Source organism: Peromyscus eremicus, chromosome 13 (assembly GCF_949786415.1).
Source record: "Peromyscus eremicus chromosome 13, PerEre_H2_v1, whole genome shotgun sequence".
Classification (NCBI taxonomy): domain Eukaryota; kingdom Metazoa; phylum Chordata; class Mammalia; order Rodentia; family Cricetidae; genus Peromyscus; species Peromyscus eremicus.
This window is the reverse complement of record NC_081429.1, coordinates 36,956,706-36,975,387: the sequence shown is the minus strand read 5'-3', so window position 1 is coordinate 36,975,387 and position 18,682 is coordinate 36,956,706. Positions and strand designations below refer to the sequence as shown.

The window sequence follows — 18,682 nt, the reverse complement described above, 5'->3', positions numbered from 1 at the left end:
GATCATCTTTCCATCGTGAACATGTTTTTGAGGTCTATGTTATTGTGGAAAGTTGGAAAAGGCATGGCTGATAACGTATATCTTTCTCCCATGTTCCAAGCTAAGCCTCCCAGATGTGTGGAGCTGTTCCTGGATCTACAGCTCGTTGCCACCTTCTTCTTCCTACCTTCTGAGAGACCCTGAAACCCTTGCCATGGAAAAGTACCACGTTTTGGAGATGATTGGAGAAGGCTCTTTTGGCAGAGTGTATAAGGGCCGAAAAAAATACAGTGCTCAGGTAGCGAACAAAGATACCCTTTGGGTGGGATCCAGTGCCTCTACTCCAGCAGAAACTTGGGACAGAAAGGTTGCACAGTGTGTATTCTAGGCCCCGACTCCAGCATACTTCCTAGGATATATAGGCTCTGAAATTTGGTTATTTGGAGTCCAATCCCAGCCTTAGAACTAGGGACAAACTACCTAACCATTCCATGCTTCGGTTTCCCCAAACTGTACAGTGGAGGATGATTGATGGGGTTTGAGGATTAAATGTGTTTCACATTTAATTACTTAGTCCAATATCTAACGACAAAAGCTGTCAGTGTTCTTTGTAGTACTTAAGAAAAGATAAACCCCTTGAAATCTGTTCTTCCAACTTCACACTTCCTACTCCATTAGCTAAATCTCACCTTGAGTCCTCTGCTTAGGTCAGAAGACCTCTCCCAGAATCCATCAGAGGGATCTATTTGGCAGTAACTATTTCCCCCGATGATGGGTTGACAAAGCCAGAGTAAATCCATAGTACCCTGGGGGAAAGTTGAGGTGGGTGGTTAGCATGTGTTAGTATGCATACTAAGAGTTGGTCAAGCACTATAAAATCTTGAACTGTAGAGCTCTAAGGTAAAGCTTGGAATATTTGCACTGTGTTGTGTGTGTATGAGAGAGAGGGGGGGGAAGGGAGGAGAACTAGCAAGTTTTACTGGGGTTACTTAAAGGAGTGTAAGTGAGGGTTACTTACAGGAGCAGAAATGACTCAAAGACAGCTGAATCCCCAAAGCCTACCCCAGCATGTGAGAGCTCAGGAAAGCTGGAGCACACTGCACTGCTTACAGGGAGCACACTGCACTACTTACAGGGAACACCCTGCACTACTTACAAGGAGCACACTGCACTGCTTACAGGGAGCACACTACACTGCTTACAGGGAGCACACTGCACTACTTACAGGGAGCACACAGCACTGCTTACAGGGAGCACACAGCACTGCTTACAGGGAGCACACTGCTCTGCTTACAGGGAGCACACGGCACTACTTACAGGGAGAACACTGCACTGCTTACAGGGAGCACACTGCACTGCTTACAGGGAGCACACTGCACTACTTACAGGGAGCACACAGCACTGCTTACAGGGAGCACATTGCACTGCTTACAAGGAGCACGCTGTACTACTTACAGGGAGCACACTGCACTGCTTACAAGCAGCTCGACAGAATGGAGGAGGTCTCTTTCAGGCAGCTCACCGAGTCCGAGCCTCTCCCAAGCTGCTGAGCTGGTCTGAGAGTTTCTGTGCACTTCTCCATGGTGTGGTTAGGCCTTGATTCTTTACTGTACTCCTGACAGGTGGTGGCCTTGAAGTTCATCCCCAAACTGGGGCGCTCAGAGAAAGAGCTGAGGAATCTGCAACGCGAGATTGAAATCATGCGGGGTCTGTGGCACCCCAACATTGTGCATATGCTTGACAGCTTTGAGACTGACAAAGAGGTGTGTTTGGATGGTGTTGGGTTGCCTCTTTCCAAGCCCCGAGGGCCCCAGACATTTCCCAACCACAGAGTGCCTGGCTGTCCCATCCATGCCGTACTGCCTTCTCCTCACAGGTGGTGGTGGTGACAGACTATGCTGAGGGAGAACTCTTTCAGATTCTGGAAGATGATGGAAAACTTCCCGAAGACCAGGTATGCTTCCTGACTCAAATGTTCCTGTACTTTGAATCTCTTTCTAGGTGAAGAGCTAGGACTGCAAGCTGAGGGTGTCAAGAGTTCATTTGTGTGTATGTGTGTGTGTGTGTGTGTGTGTGTGTGTGTAATATATATATATATATATATATATATATATATATATATATATATATATATATGAGGGCATATTTGTGTATGTGCAGGCATGTGTAGATTCATGTGCTCATACATGTGCATGCGTGTAGAGGCCAGAGGTTAAGTTCAGTCTCTTCTTCGATTTTTCTCCACCTTTACATTTTGATGCTGGATGTCTCATTGAGCCGTCAGACTACGGATTGGCTGGACTGGCATGTCCGACAAGCTCTAGGGATCTGCCTGTCTTTACTGCCTCCCCAAACACCAGGGCTACAGATGTGGGACGCCATACCCAGCTTCTAACAGAGATGCTGAGAATCCAAACTCCCAAGCTCTGATGCTTACGCAGTGGGTACTTCACTGTCTGAGCTGTCCCCTCAGCCCTGACAGTTCTTTAAAAAATGTATCATGCCAGGTGGTGGTGGCACACACCTTTAATCCCAGCACTCGGGAGGCAGAGCCAGGCGGATCTCTGTGAGTTTGAGGCCAGCCTGGGCTACAGAGTGAGTTCCAGGAAAGGCGCCAAAGCTACACAGAGAAACTCTGTCTCAAAAAACCAAAATAATAATAATAATAATAATAATAATAATAATAGTTAATAATAATGTCTACCTTGTAAGGCTATTTGAAGATTAATGATTGAATTCAACAAGATGATCAAGAGCTATTAATGCTATGGATATTGGTCATTGTTATTATCCTTTTAAGGAAGAAAGGCCTGTATTAGAGAGAGCAGTAAGAGAAGCATTGTGGTTGTATAGGATTCATCATCAGGACAAAGAGGCTGCCAATGGGATTTGGTTGAGGAGTGTCCAACTACATTCGTTCTAAGCATTTCTTTATACTCTCAACAAGTAGGCCCCCTCCAACCCATCACTGTTTGTAAGTAGTCACCTTTAACTGGGGCCATATAGCTCAGTTGGTAGAGTACTTGTCTAGAATGTATGAAACGCTGGGTTGGCTTTCCAGTACTACATCAAACTAGACTTGGTGGCACATATATGTAATCTCAGCACTGGTGAGGTAGAGGCAGGAGGATCAGAAGTGCAAGGTCATCCGCAGCTATAGAGTTCAGGGCCAGCCTGGGGATACAACAGACTGTTGTTTCAAAAAACAAACAAAAAGTAGTCATCTTACTGTTTTGTCTGCCTTGTTTAAGTGACTGTGTATCTTTTTGTTTGTTTGTTTGTTTGTTTTTCGAGACAGGGTTTCTCTGTGTAGCTTTGCGCCTTTCCTGGAACTCACTTGGTAGCCCAGGCTGGCCTCGAACTCACAGAGATCCGCCTGGCTTTGCCTCCCGAGTGCTGGGATTAAAGGCGTGCGCCACCACCACCCGGCCGTGACTGTGTATCTTAAGAAAAGGGATTTTACCTTATTTAAAACAGCTGATATGCACAAACTTATTTCCTTCATGCCAAGTACCATTCTTAACATTGCTTTACATGCTTTAACTCCATTAATCTGTGCAATAGCCTTGGGAGGTAGGTGCTATATTATTGTCACCTTACAGATGATGACTCTGGGAAACAGATGGTGATGAGGCCAATAAGAGAGATACAATAGGTTTTTTCCTTGAACAAATAAAAGGGTGAATTAAGGGAACAAGAACTAAGGAGGGTGTAGTATAATGTGAGGGTCTGGAAGAGAAGGAAAGAACAGAAAGTCAAGTTAGCTCAGTACTGAAGTCTGTCTCGTCAGCTGGCTCCGTCCTCTGACCTTTCACTGCACTTGTCTGACCCTAGGTTCAGGCCATTGCGGCCCAGCTGGTGTCAGCCCTGTACTACCTGCATTCCCACCGCATCCTCCACCGAGACATGAAACCCCAGAACATTCTTCTCGCCAAGGGCGGCGGCATCAAACTCTGTGACTTTGGGTAGGGTTTCTGAGCTCCCATCCATGCTCTTCCTCCCGCTTCAGGGAGTCCTAGACTGCCCAAAGCCTCACATTAGAGCCAGAGCTCGAGATGGGCCTCTGGCTGGGCCTTTGGAACTGGTCAAAGGTACTGTGTCTGCTTTGGTTCAGGTTATCCCATATGCTAACAGGTAGTGAACGGCCAGGTTTAATTTTCTTTTTAAAAATATTTTTATGATGTTTATTTATTGTGCATGTAGAGATGTGGGCACACATATGTCATGGCATGCTTGTAGAGGTCAGAGGACAACTTACAGGAGTCAGTTCCCTCCTTCCACCGTGTGAGTCCCGGGGTTAGAACTGAGGTCATTAGGCATGACAGCAGTTGCCTTTACCACTGAGCCATGACATCAGCCCCTCTCCTTGGATGTCATTTTCTAGTTGTGACTAGGTCAAGAAGATCTTTGTCATGGCTCTCCTGTCACCTCTACAGATTTGCCCGAGCTATGAGCACTAATACCATGGTGCTGACGTCCATCAAAGGCACACCACTCTATATGTCTCCAGAGCTGGTGGAGGAGCGACCATACGACCACACAGCAGACCTCTGGTCTGTAGGCTGCATCCTGTATGAGCTGGCTGTAGGCACGCCTCCTTTCTACACGACCAGCATCTTTCAACTGGTCAACCTCATTCTCAAGGACCCTGTGCGCTGGCCCTCCAGCATCAGCTCCTGCTTCAAGGTAATAGGAGGTAAAGGGGGATAACTTTTATGTCGGAAACCTGCCTTCCTCTGTTTCTGCCCCCTTTTCAAATCTATGCAGGCAGGCTATGCTTTATCGCAGTAGGAAGTCATTTCGAGGCAACAGGAGGAAAGAGTACTGGGCTTTTACGAGCCCCTAGTTCCTCTGGTCGCCATCAGAGACAGTGTTGGATGGGATTTAGCTGCTCCCCACACTGTTTTCAGTGCTCTTCAGTTATTAGAGTGGCTGGTGATTAAGGGTGGGTGATAGGAAGTGGTACCTACTCATTTTAGCTATGTCCCATCAGGTTGGTGGAGGAGAAGAGGAGTTTGTTGTACACATTTCTTATTTAGGCCAAGGTTGTTGGCCTCAATGGAATTCAAATACAGTCTTCTCCCAGAATCAATCTCATTAGAGGTTTCCTTTGGCTTACCGAAGATGGAAGGGGACACCTTTTTCCCTAACTTACAGAGTTGGGGGTACTCCAATAATTCTCAAAAAAGTTAAATAAAGGAGCTTTAAATGAGCTTTTAATATACCTAGAATATTCCTTCTTCCTTAGGTTGATGTGCAGAAGTCTTCAGCAACAGCTATATTTGTACAAGTCACCAGATTTTAGAACAGTGTTCATAGCCTATTAGTAACTTCTATATGGGTTTATTTATTTAGATTTTTAAAAATATTCTTTCTTAAAAGATTTATTTTTATTTAAGTGTGTATGTGTTAGCATAAGTTCCCTTGGAGGCTAGAGGCATCAGATCTCCTGGAGCTAGAGTTCCAGGCAGTTGTGAGCTGCTTGATATGGATGCTGAGAACCAAACTCACGTCCTTTGGAAGTGCCTTGACCCCTGAGCTCTCTCTTTAGTGCCTACCTTCTGTTCTTGTTTCAGGCCTAACTAAGGATTTCTTCTTAACAGATACGCCCTTTCTGTCCCTCTCCTATCTGAAAATTCACTGAAATTTTTTTGTTTTTGAGTGTTCCCAAACACATCCTTGAACCATTGCTTGTGTGTGCGTTTAATCATGGATGCATCAGTCCACACCCATCCACCACCCGTGACTGTTTGCTTTGGGAAGATGACTGTGAAAGTGACATCCCTCTTCCAGATTTTTCTCCCTACTCCTCCAAGTTGGTGACACGGAGCTTTGTTTTTCCTTCTGGGCTATGGAATGTCTGTGACTGGCAGCCATGGCGCCTTAGGAGAGGAAGGCAGTGGTCTGCCTGGAATCCCAAGGGAAGATTAGTAAGAACAGATGCAGGAGTTGGCTTGCCTGTACTGTTGAGAGCTGTGGGGAGAGCCCACAGGGACGGGCAGGAAGGGCTGATGAAGTTTTCTTTCTCTTCACAGAACTTCCTGCAGGGGCTGCTCACCAAGGACCCGCGGCAGCGTCTGTCCTGGCCAGACCTCCTGCATCACCCCTTCATTGCTGGCCGTGTCACCAGTGAGTCGCCGCCAGGGTTCCCAGGGCTCTGGCCATTCATCTCCAGTCCTTCTCCTTCCTCCCTGTCTGGATGCCACACACCCCCTTCCTCCCCAGCTTGGACTTCTTCCTCCTGTAGCTCCTACCACTCCTGCTTTTCTATTGTCAGAATGGCCGCTTTCCACAGGGGCCTAGAGACAACTGAAGTTGTCCCTGGCCAAGTGGACATGGTGGCTACAGCCCCAGAATAATCATGTCCTCTCCTCTTCCCTCTCTGCAGTAATAACTGAACCAGCAGGCTCAGATTTGGGCGCCCCGTTTACTAGTCGTCTACCTCCAGAACTTCAGGTCCTAAAGGATGAACAGGCCCATCGGCTGGCACCCAAGGGTAACCAGTCTCGCATCCTGCACCAGGCCTGTAAACGCATGGCTGAAGAAGCCAAGCAGAAGGTGTGTGGGTCAGAGGAAAACACATGGGCATAAACAGGCTAGTGACTTGGGGGAGCTGGAGAAACAGGTGACCTTTAAAAGTAAAAGGATATGAATAAGATCCATACTGCCCAAATAGTTCTCTTGTCTCCTACCCACCTCTCATAGAAAGACCAGAATGCAGGACCTGGCCTTGAACAAGAAGAAAAGTCCGGCAAGGTGACACCTAGCGCAGCCCCTGTGCCTAGACTAAAGGCTGCTCCTCAGGAACCAAGCCTCTTGGCTAGTGTATTGGACTCAGAAATGCAGAGCAACTGGGAAGACTGGGCAGCTGGAGAACTGCCCCCTACACCTGGGTGAGAAGGGTAAAGCGGTGTGTGTGTGTGTGTGTGTGTGTGTGTGTGTGTGTGTGTGTGTCAGGGAGGGGCAGTTATCAGCAGAACTCTGGCCACAATCACACCTCGGTGAGAAGGGTAAAGCGGGGTGTGTGTGTGTGTGTGTGTGTGTGTGTGTGTGTGTGTGTCAGGGAGGGGCAGTTATCAGCAGAACTCTGCACCTTGGTGAGAAGGGTAAAGCAGGGGTGTGTGTGTGTGTGTGTGTGTGTGTGTGTGTGTGTGTCGGGGAGGGGCGATTATCAGCAGAACTCTGGCTACAATCAAAGTAAACATGAACCAGCTGTCACTAGCCATTGCCTAAACAATGCCTAAAGGGGCTTTAGGAGTTTGAGTCTTAGGTTCTTGGGTTCTAATTCTCTCTGGTTTACTTTTTTTCTTTATTTTTATTTTATATGTATGGGTGTTTTGCCTACATGTTTGTCTGTGTATCATGTGTGTACAGTGCCTTCAGAGGCCAAAAGACGGCATTGGATTCCCTGGGGCTGCGGTTACAGACAACTGTGAGCTCTGTGTGGGTGCTGAAACTCAAACCTGGACCCTCTGGAAGAGCAGCCAGTGCTCATAACCACTGAACCATCTCTCCAGGCCCTCCAATTATTTCTTGATTCATCGGGAAACTTGAGGATTTTTCTTTTCCTGTCTCAGTTGTACTTTGAAATCACAAGGACCATTTCTGTTCTAAAGGGAAGATTATTTGAATGGAAAGTCATGGGTGAAAAATCAAGTCTACTTGAGAGTATGATCAAGCTGGGAGAGCAGTCAAGAATCCGTGTGTGGATGTTAACACATAATGAACTGATCACATCCCACAGGCCCCCAAAAGAAATGCCCTCTAGGGGAGCTGGAGAGATGGCTCAGTGGTTAAGCACTGGCTGTTCTTCAGAGGTCCTGAGTTCAATTCCCAGCAACCACATGGTGGCTCACAACATCGGTAGTGAGATCTGGTGCCCTCTTCTGGCTTGTGTACATAATAAATAAAATAAGCCTTTAAAAAAAAAAAAAGGCACCAAAACTACACAGAGAAACCCTGTCTCAAAAAAAAAAAAACAACCCCAAAACAAAAAACAAACAAACAAACAAACAAAGCCCTTGTAGCCCTTGTATGACTGGTTCTCCTAGGCCTTTCCCTGAGCCTGGAGGGAGATACAAGGCAATGAACCTTAAGCCTCACAGGTCCAGAAGTCATTTATCTTACTCCCAGCTTTGCTTATCAGGGAAAACCACATCACCTTGGAGTGTGAACAAGTGTTCCCAGAGCTGAGGCCAGAGACGATGGGCCAGCAGAGCAGCGATGCAATGGATCTAGAAAACGAGGTGGGTCATTAGGTCTAGATGAGGTAAGTGCTCTTCTAGAACAGACGATCTATATTAAAGACGGCTTTGTGGTAGGTTTATAGATTTTAATTACATATTATATGAACATGTCATTCTCAAAGATTAGAATTGGGGATTCTAAGTGGATGTTAGCACATTCCCTATAGTTACAGTTTTTTGGGAGGTTGAGGGGAGAGAATCTCCTGAGCCCAGGAGTATCTAGCTAGTCTGGGCTGCATGATGGACCCTTATCTAAACAAATAAACAAACACTAAATCAACAAAAAACATAAATAAAAATGAAGGTCTTTGTTGAACCTTACCTCACTTCCAGAGATGGATACCATTACTAATCTGTCTCTTTTAGACTTTCTTAACTTCATATATTTATGTGTTTGTGTACAGTTTGGCTGTTTCTGCATTATTGGATTTATCTTGTTTATTGCCTTGCATTGTGCTTCTTTTACCATATGATCTATTTTAGGACTTGTTTCTACATCAGAGCATGTACTTCTTCCTCGACCTTTTGTGTCTCTTTTAGAGTTTTAATTTTGAAAATTTGAAATAATTTCAACTTGAATAATCATGGGACTAGAGAGGTGAGCTCGGTAGTTATGAGCACTTGTTTTGGGAGGCAGAGGCAGGCAGATCCCTGAGTTTGAGGCCAGCCTAGTCTACAAAGCAAGTTCCAAGACAGCCAAGACTGTTACACAGAGAAATCCTGTCTCAAACACACACACACACACACACACACATACACACACACACACACACCAAAACAAAACAAACTTCCCATTAGGCTCCACCTCCTAAAACTGTTGCTTTGAAAATTAAGTGACCAACACAAAATAGTCTAGAGAGGACCAAAACATTCAAACTGTAGTCCTCCCTGCACCCAGATTCAGTCACAGTTTTGTTACATTTGCTGTATGAGTCTCCATGAACAGATGGACAGACTGTCTTTTTCAATCAGTTTGAGGCAATTTGCAGACACGTCCTCCTACCTCAAAATACTTGGAGCATATTTCCTAAAACTGAAGTCATTCCCTTGCACTATCATAGAAATTTCACGTTGAACCAGTTGTGGCACATGCCCAGTACTTGGGTAGCAGAGGCAGGAGGATCTCTGTGAGTTCCAGGACAGCCAGAACTATGTAGAGAAACCCTGTATCAAAAACAAAAATATTAAAAAATTGAAAAAGAAAGAACTTTCACATCGATACTCTACTGTTATTGTAACAACAGTAAGTAGATGAGTAATAAGTCCCCTCCCCCCTCCTGGGGTGGGGTGGAGCGGGGAGACTAGGGAGATGACTCAACAATTAAGAGCAGGGCCTGATCTTGCAAGGGAACTGGGATTTGGTTCCCAGCACCCACATGTTGACTTAGAACCATCTGTAATTCCAGTTTCAGGGAATCTTATACCTTCTTCTGGCTCCTGCTGGCATGAGGAATTTACAAAGGTGTACACATATACACCTATAGAGTAAAACAAATATTAAAACGTATTTTCCCTAGACTAAGAGGCTCACAGTTTTAGAGATAAAAGAGCAAGGTTCAGCTCTGGTGAGGCCATCATTGCTGATAATCTCCCCACAGCAGGGGGCCATGGGAAGAAGGATTGCATCTCAACACAGGAAGTCAGAGAGACTGGGGAGGCCAGCTCCAAGGTTTTATAATAATCTTTTTGAAGCCGAGCACAGTGGTGCATGACTTTAATCCCAGCATTTGGGAGGCAGAGGCAGGTATATATATTTGTGAGTTCAAGGCCAGCTCGGTCTACAGAGTGAGTTCCAGGACAACCAGAGCTACATAGTGAGACCCTGTCTCAAAAAAAAAAAAAGAAAGAAAAAAGAAAAAAAGAAAGAAAGAAAGAAAAAGAAAAAAGGGTTTTGAAACCTAACCAGGGTCCCAGGAAAAATACTTTGTTTCTGCCTGGGTATGTGGCTCAGTGGAAGAGTGCATGCTGCTTGCCTCTTGCCGTGGATATACACGGCCTTCCAGTCAGTCCCTACTACCCAGCAGAGGGTGCAGAGGAAGGGAGATCTTAATGCCTCCTGCAGGGTGGTATCCAGTTTCCCACTAGGCTTCATCTCTTTTTTTGTTTGTTTGTTTGTTTGTTTTTTTGTTTTTTTGAGACAGGGTTTCTCTGTGTAGCTTTGGAGCCTTTCCTAGAACTCACTCTGTAGGCCAGGCTGGCCTTGAACTCACAGAGATCCACCTGCCTCTGAGTGCTGAGATTACAGGCGTGCGCCACCACCGCCTGGTCAGGCTTCATCTCTTAAAGGTCTCAGCTCTGCGGATGCTGCCATGCTGGGACTAGGTCTTTAAATATGAACCTTTGGGAGAAAACACTTGAAGTATGCCCAGCCAGAACCACATACAAGCAAATTAGTTGGCAGTGTTCCTCCAATTGTTCTTTCAGGGTTAGATTCGGCCAGTGCATTTTGGGTAGAAGTCCTGTACAAGATACATCCTCAGTTCTGTGATCTACTTAATGACTTCCTAGTAGTTCCTAGTAATAGTTCCTAATAGGGACAGATCATGGTTTATCATCCCCTTACCAACTGGCTTTATGACATTTCCATGTTTTGTCGTTATCAGCCATGCTGTGCTGAAAACTTTTCTTGGTACCTCTTTACACACACACACCCCAGTGCTCACACCCCAGTGCTCCACAAGGACTTTTCAAGACCCCTTATACACCACCCCTTGTGTTTTTCTTGACAGTGTCTGACAATACACCCCTGTGCTGAAGGAGCCACTGGCTGCTTGTTGTTACTTCGTAAAGCACTCAGTTGCTAATCTGGGGGTGAAGGTGTGCCCAGCACCTCTTGACCTCTTTCACTCCAAATTCCCAGGAGGCAGACAGTGATGACGAGTGGCAGCGCCTCCTAGAGACCGCCGAGCCTGTGCCGGTGCAGCTGAAGGCCCCCCTCACTCTGCTGTGTAACCCTGACTTCTGCCAGCGCATCCAGAGTCAGCTGCGTGGGACTGGCGAGCAGGTAACAAGCAGAAGGTAGAAGAGGTTGGGACCGTCTTCCGAGATGGTGTCACCACCATAAGGAGACAGAGAGGCTGTCCTTTTCCGGTTATTTCAAGGAAAAGGTTAGAAGACCACAGAGCAGGCCTCAGATTTCTCTTTCTGAAGGGAAAAAAATACCTGTCTAGAACAGGAAATCAGTGAACTTTTTCGTAGCAAATACGGTGGGCATCATGGGACAGGAGGGAAAAAATGGAGGATCTTGTGTACTTATAAAGTGAGAGTAAACACAATTCCACAAAATTTTATGATAGAGCACATAGCAGCATTTCATTCTTATTTATTTAGTTAGTTATTTTTTGATGCTGAGATGACCTCAGGGGCCTGCATATGCTAGGCAAGCCCTATTCCACTGAGCTTTACCCAAAGCCTCTTTAATTTCTTTTAAAAATTCTTTGTGACATTTGCTTTTTTGTGAATACTTAGGGCCACTTGTACCTTGGCACAGGTATGGAGGTCAGGTGACAGTTTTCTGGAGTTGGAGCTCTCCTCCTACCGTGTGCACACCAGGATTGAACTCAAGTCACCAGGCTTGGCTGCAAGCACCTTTACTCACTGAGCCATCTCACTGGTCCCAACCTTTTCCTTTATACTGCTGATGACAAATCACATTTTAGTCATTCATTTACTGCCTGATGGCCATTGATTTATTTCCACACATTTTTCTTATTGAGGCTGGGTCTCACTGTGTAGCCCTGGCTGACCTAGAACTCAGAGAGATGTACCTGCCTTCTGAGGATTGGGATTAAAGGCATGTGATACCATGGCTAGTTATTTTTTTGTTTCACAAGCAAATGTATGTATAGATGTGTTAATTTCTCTTGGCTAGGTACTTTGTAGTGGAACTGCTGGATCATATGATAACTACTGAATTATCTTCCAAAGTAACTGTACGGTCTTATATTCCTACTGACAGCATGTGAGTTATGCTGTCTCCACCCCCTTGCTGACATTTATTATTGCCTGACTCCTGACTATAGCCATTCTAGTAAGTGTGAGTAGTAGTTTATCATTATTTTAATTTGAACCCTGGGGCTGGAGAGAGGGCTCAGTGGTTAACAGCACTGGCTCTTCTTCCAGAGAACCGGGGTTCAATTCCCAGCATCCACGTGGCAGCTCACAACCATCTTTAATTCCAGTACCAGGGAGTCTGACACCCTCTTCTGACCTCCGAGGGTGGCAGGCATGCAAGGGATGTAGAGATTCATATGCAGGCAAACACTCACACACACACTCACACACAATACAATTGAAATCAGCGCCTCAGTGTGTAATTTGAATCCCACTGTGAATGTTGAACACTTTTTTATCTGCTTTATTGTCCATTTGTGCATTTTTAGTTTTGTTGTTGTTGTTGTTGTTTTGTTTTTGTTTTTTGAGACAGGGTCTCTGTGTAGCACTGGCTAGCCTCGAACTCATTGTGTAGGCCAAGCTGGAATTCACAGAAATCCACCTGCCTTTGCCTCCTGGGTGCTGGAATTAAAGGTATTCACCATCATTCTTTGCTCTATTTTTAAATTTTAATTTCTATTTTGTGTGTGTGTGTTTGTTTTTGTTTTTGTTTTGAGACAAGGTTTCTCTGTATAGCCCTAGCTGTCCTGGAACTCACTCTGTAGACAAGGCTATCCTTGAACTCAGAGACCTGCCTGCCTCTGCCTCCAGGGTACTGGGATTAAAGGCATAGGCCATGGTGTGGCCATAAAGATTTTCTAAATGTTCCATAGTTTTAGCTTTTACATTAAGGTCTCTCACCCATTTTGAGTTAGTTTATATAGATCATGAAGTAAGTTCATCTCTTGGTGTGTTTTTGAAAAAAGTTCTTCTTTTCCCACTGAATTATATTGGTACCTTGCTCTTATTTTTTGGATCTAACAATTTTCCTGCTTTTGGAGCATTTCTTTCCAAGACAGGGTTTCTCTGTGTAGCCCTGGCTGTCCTGGACTTGCTTTGTAGACCAGACTGGCCTTGAACTCACAGAGATCCACCTGCCTCTGCCTCCTGAGTGCTGGGATTAAATGCATTTGCCTCCACGCCCTGCTATTGGAGCATTTCTAATGTGTGCTAAAGTCTCTTTCTCTAACCAGGGAGGCTAGGCAGATGGTTTCTTTTCTTTTTTCCTCACCCCGCCCCGCACCCCCTTTTTTGAGACAGGGTCTCTCTACCAGGCTAGCCTCAAATTCACAAGAGATCCCTCTGCCTCTGCCCCCGCCCCTGCCCCCATCCACTCTCGCCCCTGCATCTATCCCTGCCTTGATTAAACGTGTGCGTGACCACACCTGGGGCAGGTGGTTTCCTAAACCCAGGAGATTGAAACCAGCCTGGGCAACATAATAGGACCTTCGTTTAAAAACAATCAAGTAGTTGTTAAGAATGAATTTGGGGGCACATGCTATGGTGCATGAGTAAAGGTCAGAGGGAACTTTGTGGAGTTGGTTCTCTATTCCACCTTTAAGTGGATTCTGATCAAACTTAGCTCATCAGGTTTATGCAGCAAACACTGTACCTGCCGAGCCATCTCACCAGCCCAGCCTCTGTCTCTCAGAAAACAAAGTCTTTGGCTTCTGAGATAAGAATCCCTGATCAGAATTCACAAAGACCTAGCTACTGACAGTGCCCCTCACCTCCACCCCTCCAGCTGAGGACCGAACCCAGGGCCTTGTGCTTGCACTCTACCACTGAGCTAAATCCCCAGCCCCTAGCTGTTTATCATTGATAGGCCCTTTTCCACACAGGTGCATCAGTTCCCTGTCTTTAAAATGAGTGGTTCTTCACTGCACACGGTGAAATGGGAGAATAAATGCCAAAATTGAGAACAGGGAACCGTGAGACATTTGGTGTCTATGGTATTCTTTTGAAGAATACCCATTTAAAAATATGACACTATCCTTAGTGTGCAGGCACATACAGATAAATACATGTTTGGCTAAATTTGGCATGTGAAATGTTGGCAGTCCTTGACCTAGAGCTGAATGATGTCTTGTTTCTCTGGAGTTAAATGATATTGTTTCATATCTGTTGTTTTTATTTTTATTTTGTTTTATTTTATTTTTTAAAGATTTATTTTATTTATCATGTACACAGTGTTCTGTCTGCATGTATTCCTGTAGGCCAGAAGAGGGCACCAGATCTCATTACAGATGGTTATGAGCCACCATGTGGTTGCTGGGAATTGAACTTAGGACCTCTGGAAGAACAGCCAGTGGTCTTAACCACTGAGCCATCTCTCCAGCCCCTGTTGTTTTTATTTTTCAGAACACTGTGTGTGTGTGTGTGTGTGTGTGTGTGTGTGTGTGTGTGTGTGTGTGTTGATGCTGTTGTTGTCTTTAAGGTGAAAGGCTATTGAAGGGAGGGAACAGACAACAATGATACTGGGCCTAGTGGACAGCAGATCTTGAGGTCCCCTGCCCCTTGGTCACTGGTGTTCTATGTCAGGTGACCTTCCAGAGTCATCTCTGATGCAGTTCTCCTGTTCTTCCTCCCTGGCTTTTCAACTCCTCCAGGTAGAAATGCAGACATTTGGTTTGCTCTGCTAACTCCTTGGAGCCATTCAGTATTGGGTTTTGTTTTGTTTTGTTTTATTTCCGAGACAGGGTTTCTCTGTGTAGCTTTGCGCCTTTCCTGGATCTTGCTCTGTAGACCAGGCTGAACTCAAACTCACAGAGATCCGCCTGCCTCTGCCTCCCGAGTGCTGGGATTAAAGGCGTGCGCCACCGCCGCTGGGCGCCATTCAGTGTTTGTGACTCTTCTTCCTTTACCTATAGTTATACCAACTGCCGTCTCTTTCTCTCGTCCCCCAGATCCTGAAAGGCGTCCTGGAGGGTGCTTCCCACCTCCTTCCTGCACTCCGCGTCCTGAGCAGTCTCCTGTCCAGCTGCAGTGACTCTGTGCTCCTGTACACCTTCTGCCAGGAGGCAGGACTGCCCCGGCTGCCTCTGAGCCTCCTCAGACACAGCCAGGAGAGCGGCAGTGTCCAGCAGGTACCCAGCAGCCCGGCAGCCTCTGAAGACAAGAGGTGGTCCTTTTCCTTGCCTTCTCTAGGCGGAGGAGCTGCCGTCTGTTGGACCTGACTACCTCTTCTTTTCGATCCTTCTCTTCTGATTAATTTCTAATTACTAACCACTTGCAAATTCCGATGCCTTCTGGGCCTAAACAAGTAGTATCAGTCAGTGAAGAAGGCGAGGTAGGCATACAGCTGTCTGAGTGGTAGGGAGTATGTTAGACATCCCCACCCTAAGTGGGGCATCTTCTCAGCTCCAGCCTATCATTGGCATGGGGAAGTTTGAGCCAGTGTACCTGTATAATGTGGTTTTCTAAGAGAAGATAAAAATCAGACTTTCAAAAAATAGGCCCTTTCCCAATATTGAGAAGAGTTCTGCTCTGTCACCTGGTTTTCAAGCAGCACACTGAAGTAAGGAGATTGGCCCCTGCAGTCTCTGCATATGGCCATATTATAAGTGGGAGAGCTAGGATCAAGACTCAGTGTGGCGGGTTGGGGATTTAGCTCGGTGGTAGAGCGCTTGCCTAGCAAGCGCAAGGCCCTGGGTTCGATCCTCAGCTCCAAAAAAAAAAAAAAAACAGAGTTAAAGACTCAGTGTGGCTGGGGCCAAACTGTTACTTCCCTGCTCTGGATCCTGACATGGCTGAGCCCAGAGAACAGCTCCCCTCCCCCGCATCCGTACCCCCCACCCACCCACCCCCGCCCCCAGTTGATGAGGGTGTGGTAAGGCAGATTAAAGCAGCCCTCAGGATGCTGCCCTCTGCTGCTAAGTATCAAACTCAGGTAAATATAAGAAACTGAAAAGGATACTTCTCCGCCAACACGCTGCTCAAGTCAGATGTCGTCTCCAGATGGTCTGCGACCCTTTGACTGACACTCTTGACTTTCTCCTTCCCTGCCCCTTTCCACCTGGCACGCTGCACGCCTTTGTTGCTTCTTTTTCTGCCTCTGGTCTCCATTCCTCATGCTGCCCTTTCTGTCCCTTTTCACAGCAACCTTGGTATGGGGCCTTCTTGCGGGACCTGTTGGCCGTGGTTCAGGCCTACTTTTCCTGTGCCTTCAATCTGGAGAGGAACCAGACAGGTGACAGGTGGGGGAAAAGACGCTTCTGGCCTGCTGGCCAGTGTGGCTTCAGTTTCTGCTTCGTTAGTCCCCCTCCTCATTAGGAGGAGCAAGTGAGGAGTGGTGATGTGTGACGGGGTTAGAGATGAGCTGACCAGCCTTCAGAGTTTAGTTGATCCCCATAAGGACCTTGAGACACTTCCAGCTTTGCCACGTGACAGTCAGATTCTAAGAGTCAGTACACCCGGCACAGATGGGCTTCAGTGGAAGGACCAAACTGTGAAAACAGCTGAGAAGGGGCTCGAACGGTATATGTGAGCTCTCTCCTCCTCTCCACCACCCCACCACCCACGCCCCCCCCCCCCTCGTGTGTCTGTTAGCAGAGTCGAAAGGAAAAACATTCTGATGTGTTCCTTGGCAAAGATCTACCTTGCCAGAACTGACCCATTTGCCATACCCATATCCAGGGTGGGAGGATGGGAAGATGCCATGGGTTCATTCTTCTCCAGCCTACAGGTGTTTCAGGAGGCTGCCAACCTCTTTTTGGACTTGTTGGGAAAGCTGTTGGCCCAATCAGATGACTCCGAGCAGACATTTCGCAGGGACAGCCTTATGGTAATCTCCTCCGGCTTCCGGGTTTTTGTCTTTCCTATTTTTTCCTGTGTTTCTCCCAGTGCCTTTCTTATGATTATGTTACTACAACAGATGTTATTGACATCTCACCATGTGCCATATGCCACATAAGTAACAGAGGCTTCATCTTGAAGAGACTAAAGGTACTCAAGTAGGGCCGGTTGTAGTGGCGCATGCTTTTACTTAGTCCCAGCACTCAGGAGCCAGAGCCAGGCAGATCTCTGAGTCTGAGACTAGCCTGGTCTACATAGTGAGTTCCAGGACAGCCAGGACTACATAGAGAAACCCTGTCTTGAAAAAAAAAAAAATGAGCCAAGTAGAGAAAGTGAGAACTTCATTTGAACTTTGTACATGGTGCAGAGGCACCACTAAAGAAGATGCCGTTAGCTCTGCATGGAGAGTCCTCAAAGAAATTGTGCACACCTTTAATCCCAGTACTTGAGGGGCAGAGGCAGGTGGATCTCTGTGAGTTTGAGGCCAGCCTGGTCTACAGAGTGAGATCCAGGACAGCCAGGGCTGCATAACACAATGAAACCCTGTCTCGAAAAACCAAATAGATAGATAGATAGATAGATAGATAGATAGATAGATAGATAGATAGATAAATGCATAGCCGCTTGCCAGCTTGGTGGGGTCAGGGAAGGAGACAGACCACTCTAGATAGAAAGAACACCATATGTAAAATGCAGAGGCATTGAGTAGTTTGGCATATATCAGGGACCATAAATATAAGTATCTTAAAATAAATAAATATATTTTTAAAAAGCCAGGCATAGTGGCACATGCCCTTAATCCCAGCACTGGGGAGGCAGAGGCAGATGGATCTCTGAGTTCCGGGCCAGCCTGGTCTACATATAGTTGAGACATCTAGGGCTACATAGTGAGACCCTGTCTTGAACACAGAACAAACAAAAAGCAACAGAAAACGATGAAGCATCCTGCAGATCAGCTAATATTCTCCAGTCTTATTTACACTAAAGCCTCATGAACTCAAATCCCCTTTCTTGGACCCTAAGCTAAGGGCAGGAGAGTGGAGGATTGAATGAGAAAACAGCTGAGTTGTCACTGGTCAGAGAGGACACAGACACTCATGTCCCAGGAAAATGATTGTATAGTTGTTGAAACTAGCGATTGGGATAATTTCCTGCCTCCAGGTAATGGTCCGTTCACATTTTCATCATTTGAGATTCCATTTTTGTATTCATTCTTTCAAGTCAGAATGCTTTGAATGTCTAGACTAAATTTCGACCAGTAGTCAGTCACTGGTGTTATTGGCCAACATCTGTCACGTCACTGAGGACTGAGCACAATGAGGAGTTTGGAATAATTGTCTCTCCTCCTCAATTTCTGAATTATTATATACCCTTGTTCCACATTTTCAGAAACATCATCTAGGGAGATGCTGATGAGAAAATAGAAGGGTTGGTTGGACAGATGTAAGAGTGTGTGTAAGGGGTTGAATCCCAGTACACACACACACACACAGAGGGAGGGAGAGAGAGAGAGAGAGGGAGAGAGAGAGAGAGAGAGAGAGAGAGAGAGAGAGAGAGAGAGAGAGAGAGAGGAGAGAGAGGGAGGGAAGAGAGGTGGTGGGAGGGAAAAGGAGAAAGGGAAAGATTCATCCCCAAATCCTCCTCTGTCATCCAGGAAGACTGTGGGTGCATTTTCCCCGGGAAGAATTCTTAGGTTAGACCACTGTCTCCTGGGCTCTTGACCCCTTTCC

The 18,682-nt window shown here is 46.2% G+C and overlaps 1 protein-coding gene across 1 annotated transcript in view; it reads left to right on the top strand.

The window, feature by feature from the left end:
• Positions 1 to 18,682, top strand: part of Stk36 (serine/threonine kinase 36) — a 31,747-nt gene that overhangs the window by 525 nt on the left and 12,540 nt on the right. Inside the window, exons 2-14 of the mRNA XM_059278642.1 lie at positions 101 to 277; positions 1,602 to 1,742; positions 1,856 to 1,933; positions 3,814 to 3,944; positions 4,416 to 4,665; positions 6,015 to 6,108; positions 6,368 to 6,537; positions 6,685 to 6,872; positions 8,126 to 8,225; positions 11,086 to 11,229; positions 15,065 to 15,244; positions 16,257 to 16,354; positions 16,836 to 16,941. Coding sequence (XP_059134625.1) covers positions 194 to 277; positions 1,602 to 1,742; positions 1,856 to 1,933; positions 3,814 to 3,944; positions 4,416 to 4,665; positions 6,015 to 6,108; positions 6,368 to 6,537; positions 6,685 to 6,872; positions 8,126 to 8,225; positions 11,086 to 11,229; positions 15,065 to 15,244; positions 16,257 to 16,354; positions 16,836 to 16,941 — 1,764 coding nt within the window. The 5' untranslated portion in view covers positions 101 to 193. The remainder of the gene's footprint in view (positions 1 to 100; positions 278 to 1,601; positions 1,743 to 1,855; positions 1,934 to 3,813; positions 3,945 to 4,415; positions 4,666 to 6,014; positions 6,109 to 6,367; positions 6,538 to 6,684; positions 6,873 to 8,125; positions 8,226 to 11,085; positions 11,230 to 15,064; positions 15,245 to 16,256; positions 16,355 to 16,835; positions 16,942 to 18,682) is intronic.